The sequence below is a fragment of the Artemia sp. Qi Xiang Cuo genome, chromosome 2 (assembly GCF_049724085.1).
Source record: "Artemia sp. Qi Xiang Cuo chromosome 2, ASM4972408v1, whole genome shotgun sequence".
Lineage (NCBI taxonomy): Eukaryota > Metazoa > Arthropoda > Branchiopoda > Anostraca > Artemiidae > Artemia > Artemia sp. Qi Xiang Cuo.
In genome coordinates this window covers 47446305-47468291 of record NC_142795.1, presented here as the reverse complement: position 1 = coordinate 47468291, position 21987 = coordinate 47446305, and the positions used below count along the sequence as shown (strand labels likewise).

Here is a 21987-nt window from a genome sequence, read left to right as displayed (position 1 = left end):
TAGAAAAATAGTTCAGTAGTACAGAGGTTTTATTGTATTCTTTCAGTCTCTCAATGCTCCAAAAAAAATCCTTTTAAATGTGAAACCATGTATTAAAATGTGGTTCAATTCCGCTTTCTAGGGCTATAATGAGAGAAAGCTAAAATGGCTAGGACATATTCAGCAAATGAAGGATGACATATTGCCCAAGATCGTCTGTGCCCAGCAACCATCTAGGGCCAAACGAAAAGCAGGCCGTTAACAAATGTGGTGGTACAATGTCGTAAGGAAAGATATAAGGGGAATTGGAGCTTCTTGGGAGGGTGTAAAGAGGGACGCTTTGAATATGTTGGGATGGAAGAGGAGTGTGCGTAGCAGTGTTGGCCTCAGGCAGCTTGGTGCTGCAGTGAGTTATTAGTAGTAGTAGTAGTATATCGTAGCAAACCCCTCGTAGTAACAAACCTACGTATAAACCAAAGTTTATCTATCATCTTAGTCAACCTGGGACTTGGAATCACGAGCAGCAAAACTCACGATGGCGCTACCGAGTCACCTATGAGCTGTGACTGATTTTCCGTTGCAACTAGATATAAAGGATTGTATTCTTGAAAATGTACATTAGAGCAGAAATAACTGTGCTGGTTATTTGAATGTGCTGGCAGGTTATTTAGAGTCTCGAAGCATACCCATAAAATAACAGACATTGTAGTAATTTTACAAGAACACAGAGAGGTATTCAATTATCTAAAAATGGTTAGTGTGTCTTGAAAGCAGTGTAAGGTAGGCTTCCAATGAATACCACCCAAGGCCAAAGAGAGTCGTTGAGACTATCCCGTCTGTTGTGCCCCCGCACCAAAAATCTTTCCCTGAAGGTGTTGTTTTGATAAATCGTTCTAAATTGTAAATTTGATAACCAAATAAAGTGCGAGTTATCGGAAATACCTTATGAACCGCTGAACGGCTACATGTACAATCTAAACACGAGAAACAGAGATTAACAGAAAGCAAGTATCTGAGGGAACCCACTAGCGAGCTTCTGACTGGCTTTCATACTGCACATTCCAGCATCAAATAAAGACTTTTTGAGAATACTGTATTCTATTTGGCACTGGGGCTGTCGGGGGGTTCAAACCCAGTGTGACCACTCAAAACTTGGTAACGCAGCCTATAACCAGGTTTGCAAGGTTATTGGAGAAAGACGGTTACGTTTCGCGCATGAGGCTTCTAAATACCATTGCAAAGCTTCTGAGGGTGGGAAGTCCTTTATTACGGCCAACAACACACCAGGAGAATATATGCATACCCGAGTAAATGAACAGCGTTTAAACAAGTGAGTGAAAAGAGCTTGTTTAAAACCTATAGTAGAGTTTATCCCATCCACTAACTATCGAGCAATAGCCGTCATTAAAAAAAGGTAAAAGATGTGCCACGATGCTTCTGCTTTAACAATGCTTTGAATCTATCTTTTTCATAAGGCTCAAATGTTCCTTCGATCAAAAACGCAGTGGGAATCATAGAAGCTTGTTAGTGATGGTGTCACCGTCTTTGGTCTTTAGTCTCACGGTCAAATGCCGACTTTTGCCCCTTTGTAAGTGGAGTTGATCAACTCCCCTCCTCGGGACCAAAGAGCTTGACTTGCCTCCGTTGCAATTGACAAATGTCTCACAAATAGGCGTCTTTGGACGATATAATAGTTACAAGCTCAATTTACATAGCAATTACAAGCTGAAGATAAAAACATAAACGTAAAATACAAAATAAATAGAAAAGAAGGCTTCTAAAAAAGACTAACAAAAAAACTAATAATCCTAAAAGAAAAGGACCAGCATAATTAATAACATTTAGAAACATACTCTTTTTAAGGCCATTTGACAGGATAATGTCCAGAGTTGATTGGCAAATACGAGAGGATCTTATAACATCTAATTCAACCAACTCGTATCTATTTCAGACCTACATCGTGAAGGGCATTATAAAAACGATTAATTCAAGACACTTTGATCTGGACAAGTGACATACAGCTTTTCTAGCGCATGAAAATAATAACGACTTCTATTGACCATAATTTTGCGAAACCACTTATAAATTTATCATTACAGAGATGAAGAGAATGTTCCATTTGAGTGCGTCGTTCACATATAGCTTACTCTAAGAAGTGAAGGTCATCATTAAAATAGTTTAAAATTTACAATGGGCAACTATAGAAAGATTCAGTTCCTTTAGTAAAAAATCATAGATGGGGAAACAAAACGTTTTCCCATATTTTGATGTTTACTAACTAAAAAAGACCTCACTTAAATTCGAAGGGCTTTTTATTTGCATTTCAGGCAAAAGAATTAGTTGTAATTTTCTTCACCCTATTTGGGGGGGGGGGGAGCTAAAATCTTACCTACTATATGTTCGGTATAAATAGTGTTTTATATAAGGGTCTTTAATAATATATTGATAATAAAAAACTTTTCATAAAAGTAGTCAAAGCTGAATAGAAATATTGGCTCTTAAATGAGCTTTGATAACCTTTGATGCTGAGAGAGGAGCGACTGAAAAAAGGAGTTATGAATGACCAAATGGACGAGGTCGCTGCGCTTATTTAATGTCAATAAAGCTAAAAGCATTATTACATTATACAATCAGCGAACTAAGCCAGTATTAGGCATTAGGACAAAAGACCGTCGTTTATACCTATGAATCCATCTATACAATTGCAATGCAATTTTCTTTCTATCTAAAGACCAGAAGGCTTTAAAAAGTTAAGTAAGTTTCTAACAAGTTACATTTGCAGTAAATAAAAATTGCGATTTGAAAAACCTTATTGAAAGTCATAAATTAAGACATCTATGTTCAATAATTATAATAATAAATCCTCTTTGTTAGGGTTCACTCTAATCCATTGCTTCTTGGCGTTATTGGCTAACAGACATTACAAAAGTTTGAAAATCCAAAATCATCTTTTCAAAAGCAAAGAAAATCCGACCGAATGATAAGACAAAAAGCTGCTAGCTTTTCAGACTGAGGAAGTTTCGTATCCTATTATATCTTACCAAAAAGCCTGTTTTAGGAAAAGAGCTGAGCTTTTTGTCACCTCCCGTCGCTTGTTTCGCAAACACTCTAAGATCTGCATTAGAAAATATTAAGAGTTAAATGTTACCTTATTTGTGTGTATTATTACAAAAGTTATATATTACCTGAAACTTTTAAGATCGTTCTGTCATATCAAGCAATAAGAAATATATGTCATTAATTTAAATTTTAAGTTACACGCCAGAACAGAGTGTAATTATCAAATTAGAGGGTCGATTCAATCCTTTCTTTCTCAAAAGTGCATTGTCACCAGATTAAAGCCCTTAAACAAAAGCCACAGTTTAGTAATCTATACCCATAAAAATAAATATAAAAAACGAAAAAAATGAATAGAAACTTTTGAAGTCAAGTTTGACCTGTTGTTTTTATTGCCTTATGATAAGTTATATTATTCTGAAATCCCAAAACAATAGGCAATAACAGAGTCCGTCACTGATTGTTTTGGATCAAATGAAGTTTTTATTTTGTACAGAATTTAAAATCATTAAAGCATAAAACACACTTAACAAAGTTCAGCGCAATGCGGGATTAAACTTGAAATATACAGGATAGCTGAAGCTGTATTACCGGTAACAGGTAAGTAAATAAATTGAGGTTCAGTCCAATTACAAGCGGGTAATCTACACTAGAAAATCAAACTTTGAGCATTAAGACAAAAAAGGGTAAAATCTCTACAACCTTCATTTTGTGAGAGGTATCCTGCATCGTGCATTTAGAATATAAAAAATAATGCCTATTGCCCTTAGATGGCTTACAAATGTCTCTGCCTTCTTTTCCCACAGTAAAGAAATGGTTTAAAATAAGGAAGAAAAAAACAATCACCTAAGACCTTTTTTCACCTCGAAGTGAAAAAAGGAGCCAACACTGGTATTTTTTTGGGGGGGGGGGGCCAAGTAACTATTTTACGCTAGCCCACCATTTTTCCCGTGTGCATCAACTTAATATAACAGATTATTTCGACATTGACGTGTCAGAAACTTGACGTTACAAGGCAAAAATCAAATACAAAATATGCCACTTGATTCACCATTAATTATTCTTTTCAATCGTAATAGCTACAGCCGTCACAATTGCATCCCAGCAACAGATGGGGCTGGCTATAGCCCTAGGCCATATACAAAAAGTTTGCTGATTCTGTGGGTTTGAATAATTTTAACGCTTTTTTCTTACCACCAGTTGATTTATAAAGTCAAATACAGGCAATTTATATTAAAAAAAAGAAGTAAAACCAGCAAACTTTTGTACTTAGACTAGGGCTATATCACGCCCTGTTACAGGGAAGGGGGGAAGGGTGCAATTACAACAACAGTGATTATTAAACTTGAACAAAACATTAAATGGGAAATTGTATATTTTATATAAAAATTATAAGGATCCTCTAGAGCCATTCCCGACGCATAGGGCGTAGAATCGACGCTTCAGTTGCTGTGTCTTTTTTAAAGGGACAAAAAGCAAGTCTGTTGCCCAGCCTTGCTACGGTGGGGATCCATTCCTAGGCCCTGTATTGTCAAGCAGAGCATTAATCCACTGTGCTAGATGAATATAATATTTATGTGATGATAAGTACAATTGATATATATATACATTTATGCGATGACTATAAATGACAATGTAAATTAATTATTAAATGACTTACTTTGGAGTAATGAAATCTTGTATTAAGAGTTCAGGAGGAGTTTCAGCATTACAAGGTTTCGAGGACCGAGCTACTAATACTTTATTTCTGACGGGTTCTTGGCCATAAGGTCCATCCTCTTCAGATGGAGATTCGATCACATCATCCTCGTGTAAATTGCCTAGTAAGAGGAAAATAGGCGTCTTATAATTCTATGGCTCAAATAACTATCATCGTAGTAAGTGCAAAAGGGTCACTTGGTAAAGAGCAACATGTCTTCCATGTATTTTTTTTAAGGCCTCTTCATGAAAAATAGGCATCACATAGAGTTAGAAGAGGGCTAATTGAGTCATAAACTCTGAGATATAGTGTCCTTTTAAATTTACATAACCAGAAGAATTCAAACTATCCGCCCTCCGTGCATCTACGGCCTGAACTGGCATGGAACCAACATTTTGATGTAAACTTTCATATTATCAAAATGCTTAAAAAGGTCCAAAAATGAACCTCCTGGGGTAAAACACCCTATTCAGTCTAAGGGGAAAAAGCGCCAACTAACTCGAAAAGAATATTTAAAAAAGGAAGCTTCATGGATAAATTTTAGCATAAAGGTAGACGCATTACACCTAATTGAAACCAAAGTCATAGTATAAATTTTAGTCTTTCACCATATGAACATTCAGATATCATCTAAGGAATTGTCCCAAAGGCTAAAGGGTAATCATTAAAATCGCTAAGATTGAAACACCATTGCCTTAGTTTTTGAAGTTATTACTTACAAATATGAGGCTGAAATCACAATACGAGTATCATAAAACAAATCATAACATACAGCCTTTGCAATTCCTTAGGTTTCCTTAGGAGTTGTAGGAGAAAAATAGTCTCTGGAGGGCTTATAAGTCTGCTAGCCCCTAAAGAATGCCATTCGTTTTCAGCGGTTCAAAATCTACCGGAATATCTATAACTCTGTGTGTTGAAAGGCCAAGTCCCAGTATTATTTTAATTGTTTTTCAGGTTGCGGTAAAGATATTCGAAAAGCTTGGCATGTAATAAACTCTGTCTTTAGACAGTCCTTTCAGTCTCCATCGGTCCCTTCATTTCCGATTCTTTAAGGCAAACATATTCGAGGGTGAACCGAAAGTTCAAGATGAATTTACTTCATATTTTCCGAATACTGGTAAAAACCACCACTTCTGCTGTTAATTCTTCTCCTTTACAATCAAATTTGAGGCCTTTTTTTGGGCCACCTTGTATTAAGTCAATGTTCTTGGAACCAGCGTCTGATATAGAAATTACAAGAATTGTTATGGGATTTTAGAATTCCTCGTCATCTGACCCTGATAATTTCCCAACTAAAGTAATTAAGTCCTCACTTCCTTCCAATATTTCTCCCTGACCGAAATTTAGCCAGATGACGCTGGTCATCTGGCCTCTGGCTATTAGCCTCTCCTTTCAGCGCGGTTTTTCTCCGAATAGTATCAAGGCCGCTCGAGTCATCATATTTTTATAAGGGGGTACATTAAATGACACAGCCAACTATCGGCTAATTTCTCTATTTAGCAAAATGTTTGAGAATGCAATTCTTTCTCGTCTTAATAACTTTCTTTATTATATTAGACAAAAAGTTAAACAAAAGTAAAGAGCGAAGCTATGTGAGCAGAGCAAAAAATCTAACAGGAATTATAATGAATACAATGACCTAAGATTTAAAAGAAACAGATATTATACTTTTAAAAAATGAAACCAATAATGAACTTGTAATGTACCAGACATAAAAGTGATATTCAACTCAAACTCAAAATGAACAGAAATTACTAGATATATGAATTAGGAAATCGTCCGCCTTTATTAAGAGGGATTTATCAACATATTTAATACTTGTTTGAAATATGGCTATCCCTTTAGACTAAATATCTAATGGCTTCGTCCCTATTTGCAAAAGAAGGAAGAATCTATCGATCTGTTTTGGATTGGATAGAAAAAACGACAGTCGGAACGCTGATTCCTCATGAAACTACTAAGACGTTTCAGCTCAGTATGACAGATTTAAATACTTAAGAACGCTTGATTAAACTAAAAAAAAAAAAAACACGAAACTGATAAATGGTAGTATTTTGGGAAAATTTTTCATAATAAAATATAGAGTAGGTGTTTTGATTGGTATTAATATAGGTCAATTTCCGTTTCTGACCATACATTCTACAAATGTTATTGGAAACAAGGATGTATGGTAAGCCTAGTTTGGAAAAGAACTCAGCTAATATCAAATTTGAGCAAAGAATGTATTGATCTATTGTTTTATTTTAAATATAATGGAGACAGATTCACTAAATCAGAAACAGTAATTCAATCCAATCGCAATTTATGGTACCACTGAAATTATATTGAATTACTTTTTCAAACTAATTTGTCAGCATGAAGGAGAATAATGTAAAAATGCTCCCCTTTATTTCTTTTTCTCCCGATTTAACTACTATTGTGATAAAGAGCATGTTTTTCAGGGTTTTAAGGTAATTATTTCTTGATTTTCAAACTCTCGAATCTACTAATAGATATGTCTTAAATAAATAGCAATAATAAATTATTAGAATTGGTAAAAAAGAACTTGCCAATCCTGTATTGTTCCATCAGTTCCATGACCCTTGGTGCAAAATGAACGGCATAGAGTCCCCAAAATGGCTCCGTTGCTCCTCCTGCAGCCATCAATATCTTTTCGCCTCCTAAAAAAAAACTAAAAAAAAAAAAAAATCATCAGCAAACAAAGACATGTTTTCAACGGGAAATCAAGAACTATCATACGTAGCTTGAAACTTAAAAACGAATATAAATTACACAGTTACAACAAGTGTCACTGAAATGCTTGAAAAACTTTTACTTGAATTCAGTCTTTAATGAAAATTTTAATTTGGTCAAATTATTTACGAAAAAAAATGAAGTCCCTCTCAAATTGTCATCCCGAGTTCTACCAACTTTAAAACTATTTAGAAATAGTTACCCTTTACACCTTAAAATTAACACTAGATCTTTGCATCTTCACTATTCACGTCTTCTTACTCGTCTTCTCCCTGTATCGATCCTAACAGTCTTCGATTTCCAGTAGCATAATTGACGTTAGTCGTCTTACGATCATACGCGTACCATTTTATGACCGATCACCGTATGGCTTAGAACCAGATTATTGTACTATTAAATTGTAACAGTCTATCACCATTGCTATTTTCCTTCCTTAAACCAAACTTGCCTAAGCAGGACCCAGTCTGATTCTCTACCTGATTTCTACCAGTCCGGACATTAGAGTCTCTTAACTGAAGCACTATATGCGTACCATGGCTCTTGTTTATTTGATCCTGTAGCTGTATGTAAAATTCATCCGTGTCACTACTGTATCTGTCACTCGGTTCAACATGCCAAGCAAGTAAGATTGAATGGTTATATAATTGGTCAATTCAGTAATTAAAGCTGCTATTTTCGAGCAAAACTACTACTACTACTACTACTAACAACTCACCGCAGCACCAAGCCGCCTGAGGTCAAAACAGCTACGCACGCTCCTCCTCCATCCCACTCTATTCAAAGCCTCCGTTTTTATACCCTTCCAGGAAGTTCCCATTTCCTTTAAATCTTTCTTTATGACGTCCTCCCACCCCAGGCGAGGACGACCTGCTCTCCGTTTAGCCCTAGACGGTTGGCCGAAAAGGACAATCTTCGGCAATCTGTAATCCTTCATCCACACAACATGTCCTAGCCACCGCAACTTTCCTTTCATTATAGCCCTAGAAAGCGGTATTGAACCACATTTTTCGTACAGCTTACTGTTTCAAATACGGTCAGTCAGCCGCCTTGAACAATCCGTAAGCAATTTCTCTGGAAAACATCAAGCAAATCTTCATCCGCTTTTCGGAGCACCCATGCTTTAGAGCTATATTTGAACACTGTCATCACTGTAACTTTTAATATTCTAATCTTTGTTTGCAGACTTATCTTCCTATTCTTCCAAACCTTTTTTAACTGTGAAAGAACACCCTGGGCCTTGGCTATTCTACTTTTCACATCTTCACTGCTCCCGCCGTTTTTACTAATACTACCAAGGTAAGTGAAGCTGCCCACCTGATCAATCCTTTCATTACCCAACGTCACCTTTTCATCTTCACTTATTCCTAGCCTTAGTGACTTAGTCTTCTTAAAATTAATTTTTAAACCTATTCTAGCACCCTGAACTCGTAAAACCTCTAAAAGTTCATTCATTTTGCTCACACTTTCATCTAGGATGCTTAAATCATTACTATAATATAAGTCCAGGAGATATTTTCCTTCCCATTTGATTCCATGGTCTGCCATTGCTTTTCCTGTGCTCCTCAAGACAAAGTCCATCAAAATAATCCATATAAAGGGGGATAGAACACAACCCTGCTAAACTCCAGATTTAATACAAAATCAGTTGCTAACCTCATATCCTACCTTAACTGCAGCAATGTTATTCTCGTACATAGCACTAATCACTTCAATGTATTTGCCTGGTATACCATACAATGATAAAACGTTTGCTAAAGCTCTTCTATCAACAGAATCGAACGCTTGCTCATAATCTATAAAACTGAGGACCAAAGGTGATTGACAACTCAAGCACTTCTCAATTATTAATCTAACAGTGAAAATTTGCTCGACAAATCCTCTACCTTTTCTAAAACCGCACTGTTCTTCTCTTAAAACTTTGTCTACAGCATCTCTCAGTCTAAAAAGTATCATATACTAAGTAATTTGCAACCTATAGAGACCAGACTAATGCCTCCATAATTACCACACTCACTCTTATCACCTTTCTTATAAAGTGGCTTAATTAAGGTTTTCCTAAAATCGTTATAATATGTTCCAGGCAATTACAGTTCGATCAAAAAGATTTTCAATAGAAATCAGACAAAGGGAATTATACTGAGCGCCAAGTTCATTTAGTGTTCTCTGCAGACCTTAATCCCCCTCCCCAAATAATTCTTCACACTTGGTCCCTCTAAATAAGAAACCCAAACATCACCTTTGGGCAAAATCTGTAATTATCTATAAATGCTTAATTATACTAGTATTCCAGTAAGCAACCTACTCAAATAGCACTGTAATGTAAAGTAACCATCGGTTTCCGAAGTCTAGTAACCGACTGTTCCTTAATTGTTGCCTGAACTATTTTACTCGGGTGAAGAAAAGCCAAAAGAAATGCTTAAAGGAAAGTAAAAGCTCAAAGAATATTGATTGCATAATTGGACTGAAGTTTCAGCAATTTGCTAAGCACTTTTTCCGTCTGTTTTTGCTATGCAAATTGTGAAAAAGGGAAAATCTTGCATCACAAAAAATTCCATAGAGATAATATGACCTAATTGTGACCACATATTAATCCTGTTCTCGTAAATAGTTAAAAATAAATTTAGTCGCAGTTTTAACTTTTATCTTATTTCGCAGTAAGGTTATTTATCTAGTTCTATATCAAAACAAAACAATGACTCCGCAATTATGCGGATAATTTTAATTTATGATAAAAATTTAAAAAAAATATATCTTGACGTCACAACGATCTGCTTCCATCAGTTAATGTTTCTAAAAGGAAAATCTACTAGATAGAGATTACAGAAACATGTTACACATCTTCACTCATCAATCACCGAGTTTTTAGTTTTTTTGTCTGTGTTTTTCTTCTTCTTTTTTTGTTCATAACTACCTGAAAGGCTGTCTATTGGGATTTCTGACCAACTTCGCCGTTACGATTGGCTCTTAAAAAACCTTACTTAGGGACAGAGGTGGAGGGCAAGTTCCTGCTATTGACAAAACTTTTTCGGGTTCTTGTTACAATGGGTGGTTTTGTGGCTCTCTAGCCACTTCTTGGATAAGACTTGAGGATCAGATTTAGCCTAACATCATTTTCAAGGGGCTTTCTCAAATTATTCTTTTTCTTCGGCTAAAGGATTACAAATTTATGCAAGTTTTTCTTTTTTCGATAGAAAAAAGTCAGTCAGTGTGGGTAAACACCAATACTTGTTAGAAAACCGATGACTTCATTGTCCATTTCTCTGATACTAACTGAATGGAAGATGGATGACTCTCAGGACTGACTTTTAATTATCTTTACTAGCGCCTAAATAAAGCTTTCTTCAATGGTCTTTCCCGAGAGGACAATTGAACAAAACGTACCAAAGGGACTGGGCTCCTCGGTGATATGGCAGAATCTGCAGAAAGTAGTAAGAGATATTGTAATACGGTGAAGTTCTTCATTAAGGACAATTGTATGGCAATTTGTTGTGAAATATACCGTCTTAAATGATCTGATTTTGAACGGGACGCGAATCACTAACTTCGTTGGGGCATAGTCTGAATCTAGCTGATTTCTTAAATCGTCGCTGACTATTAGAGGCTTGTGCTGAAGGTAGAGGGGAAGGGCAAAGGATTTTTGGGTTGCTCTATCCGTTGTATCTTTCTTTTCCAAACCAATTAGACTGGATGTTCTTTCAAAGAGAAAGAAAAAATTGACAGTATTGAATTGCACGGCCGATTGGTGTAATCTACATTAAACCAGAAAAAGAAAAGAAAAAAAAACTTGTGAGTTTTCCCACACAAGAGTGGGAAAACTCTGCTGACAAAAATCAAACAAATTCCCTGCGAGAAATCATCTTGAGCATTAGGTGCTGATACATAAAAAAAAGTCAGTAGCCTACATTACTATAATTAATATATATAAAACAATGTCAAATGAAAAATCAGCAGAAATGAGAGTTAAGGTACTAGCCTTAGCTAGGTAAAAAGCGACATATCTCCCATTAATTATTCACTGATTTATTTTTTCAGGCCACGTTGTATAGAATGGTTGGTCACAACAACTTGAGAAAGGGGTCATTCAATAGCAAACTGAAAGTTCTAGAGCCCCTTTTAAACACCAAAGTAATCAGAAGGCAACCACTCCCGTACCTTTTTTAGTCCCAGTCACCTTCCTGCCCCCCCCCCCTCTCATGGTATCAGAACCGAGTTTTACGGTAGCAATTTCACTCAGAATGATCGATAGGTCTAAAAAATGTGCCTCCAGGAGAGGAAAATATTCACATAGCCTCAACGGCAATGGTCCCAAGTTGTGCATTTGGCCATTTTTTCACAAATACTTTTCAGTAGGCAGATATTGACATGACCGCATCTTGTTTTCTTTTTCTTTTTTTGAATTCCTAAATTCGCGACCCCAGGTACTTTAAAGCATCTGATATGCCACCAGTTGTTATGTAAGGATCTTGAGCTCTTTGTCAAAACCGTAATCTTGCACGGAATTTCAATATGTAAGGTCGGAAGCACAAATTAGGCTTCCCGAGCGTCTAAACGCCCCATGTTCCGCAGTATATGCCACATTACTTTTGATGATTCTGAAAAAGATTCAGATCACTTTGAAACTTAAAAGGACATGTAACCTGGGTCAAAGGCACTTCAATGAGCACTACATTTTCCCTGGAGGGGGCAAGTGCAAAAAAAAATCTGCAGAGAGGGGGGCTCCGTACACTTCTGTGTGTAAGTATGTGTAATGTGTAAAGTATGTGAGATGTGTGTAATGTGTAAGTATGTGACATGTGTAACTATGTGCTAGCACAAACCTGATATATTTTTGGAGGCGAATTGGCATTTAGGGATGTTTCACGCATAGAATGAAGAGAAAGGAGTCCGGCGAATTTTTCCCCGAAAATCCTCCATCGAAAATTCTCCAAATGTAAAATTGAGTAGCCAAAGCGAAATCAAGACAAATAAAAAGAAAGAAGAAGGGACAGGCATGGAGGGGGGGGGAATAAAAATTAGTCTTTCACCTCCGTTCATTTAGACTAGGCATGAATAAGGGTGCTGCAGGGCGCTGCATACCTTCCTTCTTATTGCAGAATTTTTTTTTACAGATTTATTTTAAAGCTTCATTTAACTGAACTAATTCGCTTTATACGATGAAATGCAGACACGCATCAGATATTAAGGAGGGGCAGTGGATCATTTTATAGGCAGGGGGCAGATGCCTCAAATAATAAATTTTAGTGTTCAAATATCCTAACGTTTATTGAGTATTTAGATATACATAGAATGAGTTACGGGGGGGGCGGGGTAGAATTTTATATCTAATCCCTCTTGATTTCAGGAATATTTTAAATCCAAACCTTTATTATTGGTGCTGAGGGAAAGTGGTAATAGTGCCCATCCTATTGCGACCATCTTTTTAAAACTAGCATAAAATATTACATTCACATGTCTACCCGCACAGAGAAGGAAAAGGTGAGGCGTGGCATCATGAGCTTCACCAGGAAATTCCCATTGAAGGGGGGAGGGTTGGGCAAGTCCTAAAAGGAGCTTCGTTTTCAGCGATTTCAAATGGCAATATTTCTCTTTTCCTTTTCATATACAATATTTCAATGTATTTAAACATATGTATACATTCTATTTAAGCATCAGAGAACCCTGTTGTAGAGGTCGCGATGGCTTCAGCCGCGCAGAAGATCAACAGTCACGCAGAATTTCAATCCATATGTTCATTAATACCCCTCTCCGTCCATCCGAAATTCTATAGTAAAAATACTATTAAAAACTTGTTTAGCAAAACTACTATTCATTGAAAATATTGACTACTCGAATTTTATCCTAAATAAGAACAACTGCTGAAATCAAGGCCGTATCAAGAGGGGGGGAGGGGTTAACCCTCCCCCTAAAAAATGTTTGACTCGTAAAAACGTAGTAAAATGCATACAAACACATTTTAATACACTTTTTAAAGTTTTTTTGTAACCCCGACCCCCACCCCCGAAAAAAAATCCTGGACACGGCCCTGATTGAAATTCAACGGCCGTTGAATTAGAATAACTAGCATTTTGAATGCACTAAAAAGCTCCAGCACAACAAGCGAGGTGTTGAGGAAAGGGCAGCCTCCCTCATATACGGAATAATTTCTGGTCGTTTTAAGTTTTAATGCTGCTCCTCATTTTCAGTAGAAAACATTTGTTTTGATTTTGATATATCTTATGGGATTTATTTTATATTCTATTTCTTTAATTTTTCTATTCCTGTATTTGGGGAATGGGAATTAGGGATCATAGCAGAATAAGAAAAAGGTTAAAGAAATTATTTTGGTTTCTTATTTGAAATAAAGAGTTCTGTTCATCTTAAATTTTCGTAATTCTAACTGTGATTTTGAATTCACGCTTTTGAAATTATATATTTTAAAAAAAAAAGCCTTTTAAAGGAAATTTAGATGGGAAAATCTTCTGATGTACGCCTAGTGGACGATACCCAATACTTTTTGTGTGAACAGGGTTCAATGACTTTTGAATACTTTCTCTACTTAAATTAATTAAAAAAAACTTTTTCCACAAAATACGTTTTTCAAAGAAAAGTAAAGAATTCCATTAAACAAAAAATGAGCAAAAATAAAATCAAATAATCTACCAAGTGTGAAACTACCACGAATCAGCGTCGATAAATAAAGGAAACCCAAAACGAACAGAAATTACAATAAATAACCGAGTCAAACTCAAAACGAGCAGAAATTAACACAAGTTGGGCGCAAAACCCCTATGCCTTCCCAAGGCAAGAACAAAATTTACACTTTGCTGAAAAAAATATAAATGTTTTTACTTTTATAACTTTAATAAATCAAATAATATTAACATTTTGATTACTAAATATCAGCATATGTATATTAAACTGACAATGCACATTCATTTGTGTTTTTTCAGTAAAGTGCAAATTGCTGATGCTGATGCCGATGCTGATTTGTGGTAGTTTCACGCTTCGTAGATTATTTGATTTTATTTTTGCTCATTTTTGTTTAATATAATTCTTTACTTTTCTTGAAAAAATTATTTTGTGGGAAAATTTTTTTTTAATTAATTTCTGTTTGTTTAATATTGACATAGTCTTTTCAGAGAAAAAGAAAATATTATTTTAAATCCTTTCGATTTTTAAGACTTTATAGTTTGGCCTGCTATTTATATGCTGGAGAAAAATATTCAGCAATTTTTAACAACATACACCCATATAAAAATCTGGACACAAATAGTACTGTTTAATTTAGTTTCATACTTCCTCTAGTTGACCTGAAATGGAAAACTTGATACGACTGGCAAACAAATTTTTTTACTTTCTTTTATTCCTTGTATAGACTTACGCTATTTTGATTTGGTTAATTTTTAAGAGCACAATTGGGAGGGTTGGGGTGGGTGGGTGGACGTGGGAGGGTAGGAGTGGAAGGAGGATTAGATACCCTCTAATCACTTTCGACTATTAAAAGGGGCATCAGCCCTTTCTATTTTCAATTGAATTAGCCCTTTTCAAAGTTCCCACGACAACTCCTTCGATACAAAGTACCCTGGTCTAAACAACAACAACAACAAACAATAATACATTATACCCACTTCGATCTGTACTATAAAAATGTCAAGCCTTCCAATCACTTTCGACTATTAAAAGGGCACTAGACCTTTCAATTTACCATCGAATGAGCCCTTTTGGAAACGACAACGCTTTCTATAAATACCTTATATGCCCCCAGGACATAAATTACAACCCTTACCCTAAGGTCTGTTAGGGCGGTTGTCATCCTCTAAGACCGAATTTCCAGAACTTTCAACTACGTTAAACAACATGGCTATCTAAAAATTTTGATTGGATGTGTTTGGGGAAATGGTGGCATGAGAGGGGCGGTAGTCGCTCTCCAATCACTTTCAACTATTAAAAATGGCCCTAGCCCAATTTCCCATTCAATTCAATTCAATTCAATTTCCAATCAAAAGAGCCCTTTTGAAGTTTCTACGACAAAATTTTCAATAAAAATCTTATATGCCCCCAGGGCATAACTTACAACCCTTGCCCTGAGTGCTAAGGGGGATTGTCATTCTCAAAGACCTACCAGAACTTTCTACTACGTTGAACAAAATGGCTATCTGAAAATTTTGATTGGATGTGTTTGGAGGAATGGTGGGCGTAAGAGGGGGGTTAGTTAACCCCCAATCCCATTCGACTATTACAAAGGGCACTAGCCCTCTCAATTTCAAATTGAATGAGCCCCTTTTGAAGTTTTACGACAACTCTATCTATAAAAACCTTATATGCCCCCAGGGCAGAACTTACAACCTTTACTCTTAGGGATCTGGGGGGTGTGTCATCCTTAAACACATAGTTTCCAGAACATTCAACTACGTTGAACAAAATGGCTATCTCTAAACTTTGATTGAATGTTTTTGGGGAAATGGTGGGCGTAAGAGTGGGGTTAATTACTCTCCACTCACTTTCAACTATTAAAAAGGGCAATTTCAATTTTCCAATCAAATGAGCCCTTTTTGAAATTTCTTTAACAACTTTCTACATAAACTTTATATGCCACCAGGGCATAACTTACAACCCTTGCACTTAGGGCTCTGATGGGGTTGCCATCCTAAAAGACATAATTTCAAGAACTTTCAACTATGTTGAACAAAATGGATATCTAAAAATTTTGATTGGATGTGTTTGGGAAAATGGTGGGCGTGAGAGGGGCATTAGTCCTTCTCCAATCACTTTCAACTATTAAAAATGGCCCTAGCCCAATTTCCAATTCAATTCAATTTCCAATCAAATGAGCCCTTTTGAAGTTTCTACGACAAAAATTTCAATAAAAATCTTATATGCCCCCAGGGCATAACTTACAACCCTTGCCTTGAGTGCTAAGGGGGGGGGGTGTCATTCTCAAAGACCTACCAGAACTTTCTACTACGTTGAACAAAAATGGTTATCTGAAAATTTTGATTGTATGTGTTTGGAGAAATGGTGGGCGTAAGAGGGGGGTTAGTTAACCTCCAATCCCTTTCGACTATTACAAAGGGCACTGGCCCTCTCAATTTCGAATTGAATTTCAAATACCCCAGGGCATAACTTAAAACCCTTGCACTGAGCGTTCTGATGGGGTTGTCATCCTAAAAGACCTAATTTCAAGAACTTTCAGCTACGTTGAACAAAGTGGATATCTCAAAATTTTGAATGGATGTGCCTGGGAGAATAGTGGGCGTGAGAGGGGCGTTAGTTACTCTTCAATCACATCCAGCTAATAAAAAAGGCACTAGCCCTTCCAATTTCCAATTGAATGATACTTTTTGCAGTTTCTACGCTTTGAGTAAAAACCTTATACACCCCCCGGACTTAACTTACAACCCTTGCCCTGAGGGATGTGTGGGGGGGAGGAGTTTTCATCCTTAAAGAACTAATTTCCAAAACTTTCAACTACGCTGAATAAAATGGCTATCTAAAATATTGGATGTGTTTGGAGAAAAGATGGGCGTGAGAGGGGGGTTAGTTACCTTCAAATCATTTTCGACCATTAAAAAGGGCACTAGCCCTTTGAATTTACAATCGAATAAGCCCTTTATCAAGTTTCTATGACAAAGATTTCAATAAAAACCTTATATGCCCCCAGAGCATAACTTATAACCCTTGCCCTGAAGACTGTGGGGGAAGTGTCCTGCTCAAAGGTATAATTTCCTGAACTTTGAACTGCGTGGAAAAAATGGCTCTCTCAAAATCTTTATTGGATGTGCTTGGGGAAATGGTGGGCAGGGAAGGGGTGTTAGTTGCTTTACAATCACTTTCGACAATTAAAAGGGCACTAACCATTTCAATTTCCAATCGAATGAGCCCTTTTTGAAGTTTCTACGACAACGCGTTATATAAAAATCTTATATACCCCCTGGGCATAATTTACGACCCTTGCCCTGAGAGCTGTTGGGGGGGGGGTTGTCATCCTAAAAGACCTAATTTCGTGGGGGGGGGGTGTCATCCCCAAAGACCTAATTTCCAGAAATTAAAACTACGTTGAATAAAATGGCTATCTCAAAGTTTTGATTAGATGCGTTTTGGGAAAAGGTGGGCGTGAGAGGCGGTTTATTTGCCCTCTAATCACTTTCGACTATTAAAAAGGGCACTAGCCCTTTGAATTTCCAATCGAATTAGCCTTTTTTAAAGTTTCTACGACAACGCCTTCTATAAGAAAAACCTTATATGCCCCCAGGGCGTAACTTACAACCCTTGCCCTAAGGCCTGTGGGGGACTGTCCTCAAGAACATAATTTCTATCTGGAAATCAACTACGCTGAACAAAATTTTGATTGGATGTGTTTCGGGAAATAGTTGGCATGGAAGGGGTGTTAGTCGCCTTCCAATCACTTTCGACTATTAAAAAGGGCACAAGTTACTTCAATTTCCAATTGAATGAGCGCTTTTCGAAGTTTCTGCGACAACTTCTTCGATACGAACTTCCCTGCTCTAAAGGAAAAAATTAATAAATAATACATTGTGCCAACAACGTTCTTATATGCTCCCAGGGCTTAACTTAAAACCCTTTCCCTGAGGGTTGTGGGGGAGTGTCCTCTTCGTTACTTAGTCACCGTTTCTTGTCTCGTTGTCGAGTGTCCCCGTTCTTTACTTAAACAGCGTGATCATGCTGCCCAAGATTTATACAACAACTTTCTATATAAAACATACATGCCCCCAGGACAGAACTTATAGCCCTTACACTGAGGGCTCTGAGGGGGTTATCATCCTTAAAGATCTAAATTCCAGAACGTTCAACTACGTTGAACAAAATGGATATCTCAAAATTTTGATTGGGTGTGTTTTGGAAAATGGTGGGCGTGCGAGGGGCGTTAGTCGCTATCCAATCACTTTCCACTATTAAAAAAGGCATTAGCCCCTTCAATTTCCAATTGAATAAGCCCTTTTGAAGTTTCTATTACAACACTTTCAATAAAAACTCTATATGCCCCCAGGGCATAACTTACAACCCTTGCCCTGAGGGCTTTGGGGTTGTCATCCTTAAAGGCCTAATTTCCAAAACTTTCAACCACGTTGAATAAAATGGCTATCTAAAAATTTTGATTGGATGTGTTTTGGGAAAAGGTGGGCGTGAAAGAGGGGTTAGCTGCCCTCAAGTCACTTTCGATTATTAAAAAGGGTACTAGCCCATTGAATTTCAAATCGAATGAGCCCTTTTCCAAGTTTCTACAACAAAGATTTCAATAAAAACCTTATATGCCACCAGGGCATAACTTATAATCCTTGCCCTTAGGGTTGTGGGGGAGTGTCCTCCTCAAAAATATATTTTCTATCTGGAAATCAACTACGCTGAACAAAATGGCTATCTCAAAATTTTCATTGGGTGTGTTTGGGGGAATGGTGGGCGTGGGGAGGGGGGGGGGTTAGTTGCTCTCCAATCACTTTCGACTATTAAAAAAGGCGCTAGCCCTTTGAATTTCCAATCGAATGAGCTTTTTTTGAAGTTTCTACGACAACTCCTTCTTTAAAAACCTTATATGCCCCCAGGAAATAACTTAAAACCCTTGTCCTGGGGGCTCTGGGGGAGTGTCCTCCTCAAAAACATATTTTCTATCTGGAAATTAACTAAGCTGGACAAAATGGCTATCTCAAAATTTTGATTGAATGTGTTTGGCGAAATGATGGGTGTGGGGAGAGGGGCTAGTTGCCCTCTAATCACTTTCGACTATTAAAAAGGGCACTATCCCTTCGAATTTCCAATTGAATGAGTCTGTTTTGAAGTTTCTACGACAATGCCTTCTATAAAAAAAACCTATACACCCCCAGGGCATAACTTAAAACCCTTGCCCTGAGGGTTGTGGGGGAGTGTCCTCCTCAAAAATATATTTTCTATATGGAAATCGACTGCGCTGAACAAAATGTCTATCTCAAAACTTTGATTAGATGTGTTTGGGGGAATGATGGGCGTTGAGGGGGGCTAGATGCCCCCAATCACTTTTGACTATTAAAATGGGCACTAGAACTCACAATTTCCAATTGAATGAGCCCCTTTTGAAGTTTCTACGACGACCCCTTTCATATGAAGTGCCCTTCTCTAAAGAAAAAAAAAATAAATAGTACATTGTGCCAACATCGTTCTTATATGCCCTCATGGCATAACTTAAAAACCTTGCCCAGAGAGTTGTGGGAGAGTGTCCTCCTCAAAAACATATTTTCTATCTGGAAATCAACTACGCTGAACGAAATGGCTATCTCAAAATTTTGATTGGATGTGTTTGGGAAAAGGGTGGGCGTGAGAGGGGCGTTAGTCACTATCCAATCCCTTTCAACTATTAAAAAAGGCACTAGCCCTTTCAATTTCAAATTGAATGAGCTTTTTTGAAGTTTCTATTACAACGCATTCACTGAAAACTTTATATGCCCCCAGGGCATAATTTAAAACCCTTGCCCTGAGGGTTGTGGGGGAGTGTCCTCCTCAAAAACATATTTTCTATATGGAAATCAACTACGCTGAACAAAATGGTTATCTCAAAATTTTGATTGGATGTGTTTGGGGTAATGGTGGGCGTGGGGGAGGGGGTTAGTTGCCCTCCAATCACTTTCGACAATTACAAAGGGTACTAGCCCTTCGAATTTTCAATTGAATGAGTCTGTTTCGAAGTTTCTACGACAATGCCTTCTATAAAAACCTTATACACCCCCAGGCATAACTTAAAACCCTTGCCCTGAGGATTGTGGGGGAGTGTCCTCCTCAAAAAAATATTTTCTATCTGGAAATCAACTACGCTGAACAAAATGGCTATCTAAAAATTTTGATTAGATGCGTTTGGGGGAATGATGGGCGTGGAGGGGGGCTAGATGCCCCCCAATCATTTTCGACAATTAAAAAGGGCACTAGAACTCACAATTTCCAATTGAATGAGCCCCTTTTGAAGTTTCTATGACGACCCCTTTCATATGAAGTGCCCTTCTCTAAAGAAAAAAAAAATAAATAGTACATTGTGCCAACATCGTTCTTATATGCCCTCATGGCATAATTTAAAAACCTTGCCCCGAGGGTTCTGGGGGATTGTCCTCCTCAAAAACATAATTTCTATCGGGAAATCAACTACGCTGAACAAAATGGCTATCTCAAAGTTTTCATTGGATGTGTTTTGGGAAATGGTGGGCGTGAGAGGGGCGTTATTCACTATCCAATCACTTTCAACTATTAAAAAAGGCACTAACCCTTTCAATTTCCAATTGAATGAGCCCTTTTAAAGTTTCTATTACAACGCTTTCAATAAAAACCTTATGTGCCCCCAGGGCATAACTTACAACCCTTGCCTTGAGGGCTGTGGGGGGAGGGATTGTCATCCTTAAAGACCTAATTTCCAAAACTTTCAACTACGTTGAGTAAAATGGCTATCTAGAAATTTTGATTGGATGTGTTTTGGGAAAAGGTGGGCGTGAGAGGGGGGTTAGTTGCCTTCAAATCACTTTCGATTATTATAAGGGTACTAGCCCATTGAATTTCAAATCGAATGAGCCTTTTTTAAAGATTCTACGACAAAGCCTTCTATAAAAAACCTTATATGCCCCCAGGGCATAACTTACAACCCTTGCCCTAACGACTGTGGGGGACTGTCCTCAGGAACATAATTTCTATCTGGAAAGCAACTACGCTGAACAAAATGGCTATCTCAAAATTTTGATTGGGCGTGTTTCGGGAAATAGTGGGCGTTATGGGGGATTGTCTTCCTCAAAAACATAATTTTTATCAGGAAATCAACTACGTTGAACAAAATGAATATCTCAAAATTTTGATTGGATGTGTTTTGGAAAATCGTGGGCGTGAGATGGGAGTTAGTCGCTATCCAGTCACTTTCAACTATTGAAAAAGGCACTAGCCATTTCAATTTCCAATTGAATGAGCACTTTTGAAGTTTATATTACAACGCTTTCAATAAAAACTATATTTGCCCCCAGGGCATAACTTACAACCATTCCCCTGAGGGCTGTGGGGGGAGGGGTTGTCATCCTTAAGGACCTAATTTCCAAAACTTTCAACTACCTTGAATAAATTGGCTATCTAAAAATTTTGATTGGATTTGTTTTGGGAAAAGGTGGGCGTGAGAGGGGGGTTAGTTGTCCTCAAATCACTTCGATTATTAAAAAGGGTACTAGCCCATTGAATTTTGAATCGAATGAGCCCTTTTCCAAGTTTCTACGACAAGGATTTCAATAAAAACTTTATATGCCCCCAGGGCATAACTTATAATCCTTGCCCTTAGGGTTGTGGGGGAGTGTCCTCCTCAAAATTTTCATTGGATGTGTTTGGAAGATTTATGGGCGTGGGGGGGGGGGGGGCTAGTTGCCCTCCAATCACTTTCGACTATTAAAAAGGGCACTAGCCCTTTGGATTTCCAATCGAATGAGCTTTTTTGAAGCTTCTACGACAACGCCTTCTTTAAAAACCTTATATGCCCCCAGGGCATAACTTAAAACCCTTACCCTGAGGGCTTGGGGGAGTATCCTCCTCAAAAA

At 37.3% G+C, this 21987-nt stretch overlaps 1 protein-coding gene across 1 annotated transcript in view; it reads right to left on the bottom strand.

The window, feature by feature from the left end:
• Positions 1 to 21987, bottom strand: part of shop (sulfite oxidase) — a 65047-nt gene that overhangs the window by 24600 nt on the left and 18460 nt on the right. The window contains exons 4-5 of the mRNA XM_089101359.1: positions 7285 to 7395; positions 4697 to 4856 (exon numbers count right to left, since the gene is read on the bottom strand). Coding sequence (XP_088957485.1) covers positions 4697 to 4856; positions 7285 to 7395 — 271 coding nt within the window. The remainder of the gene's footprint in view (positions 1 to 4696; positions 4857 to 7284; positions 7396 to 21987) is intronic.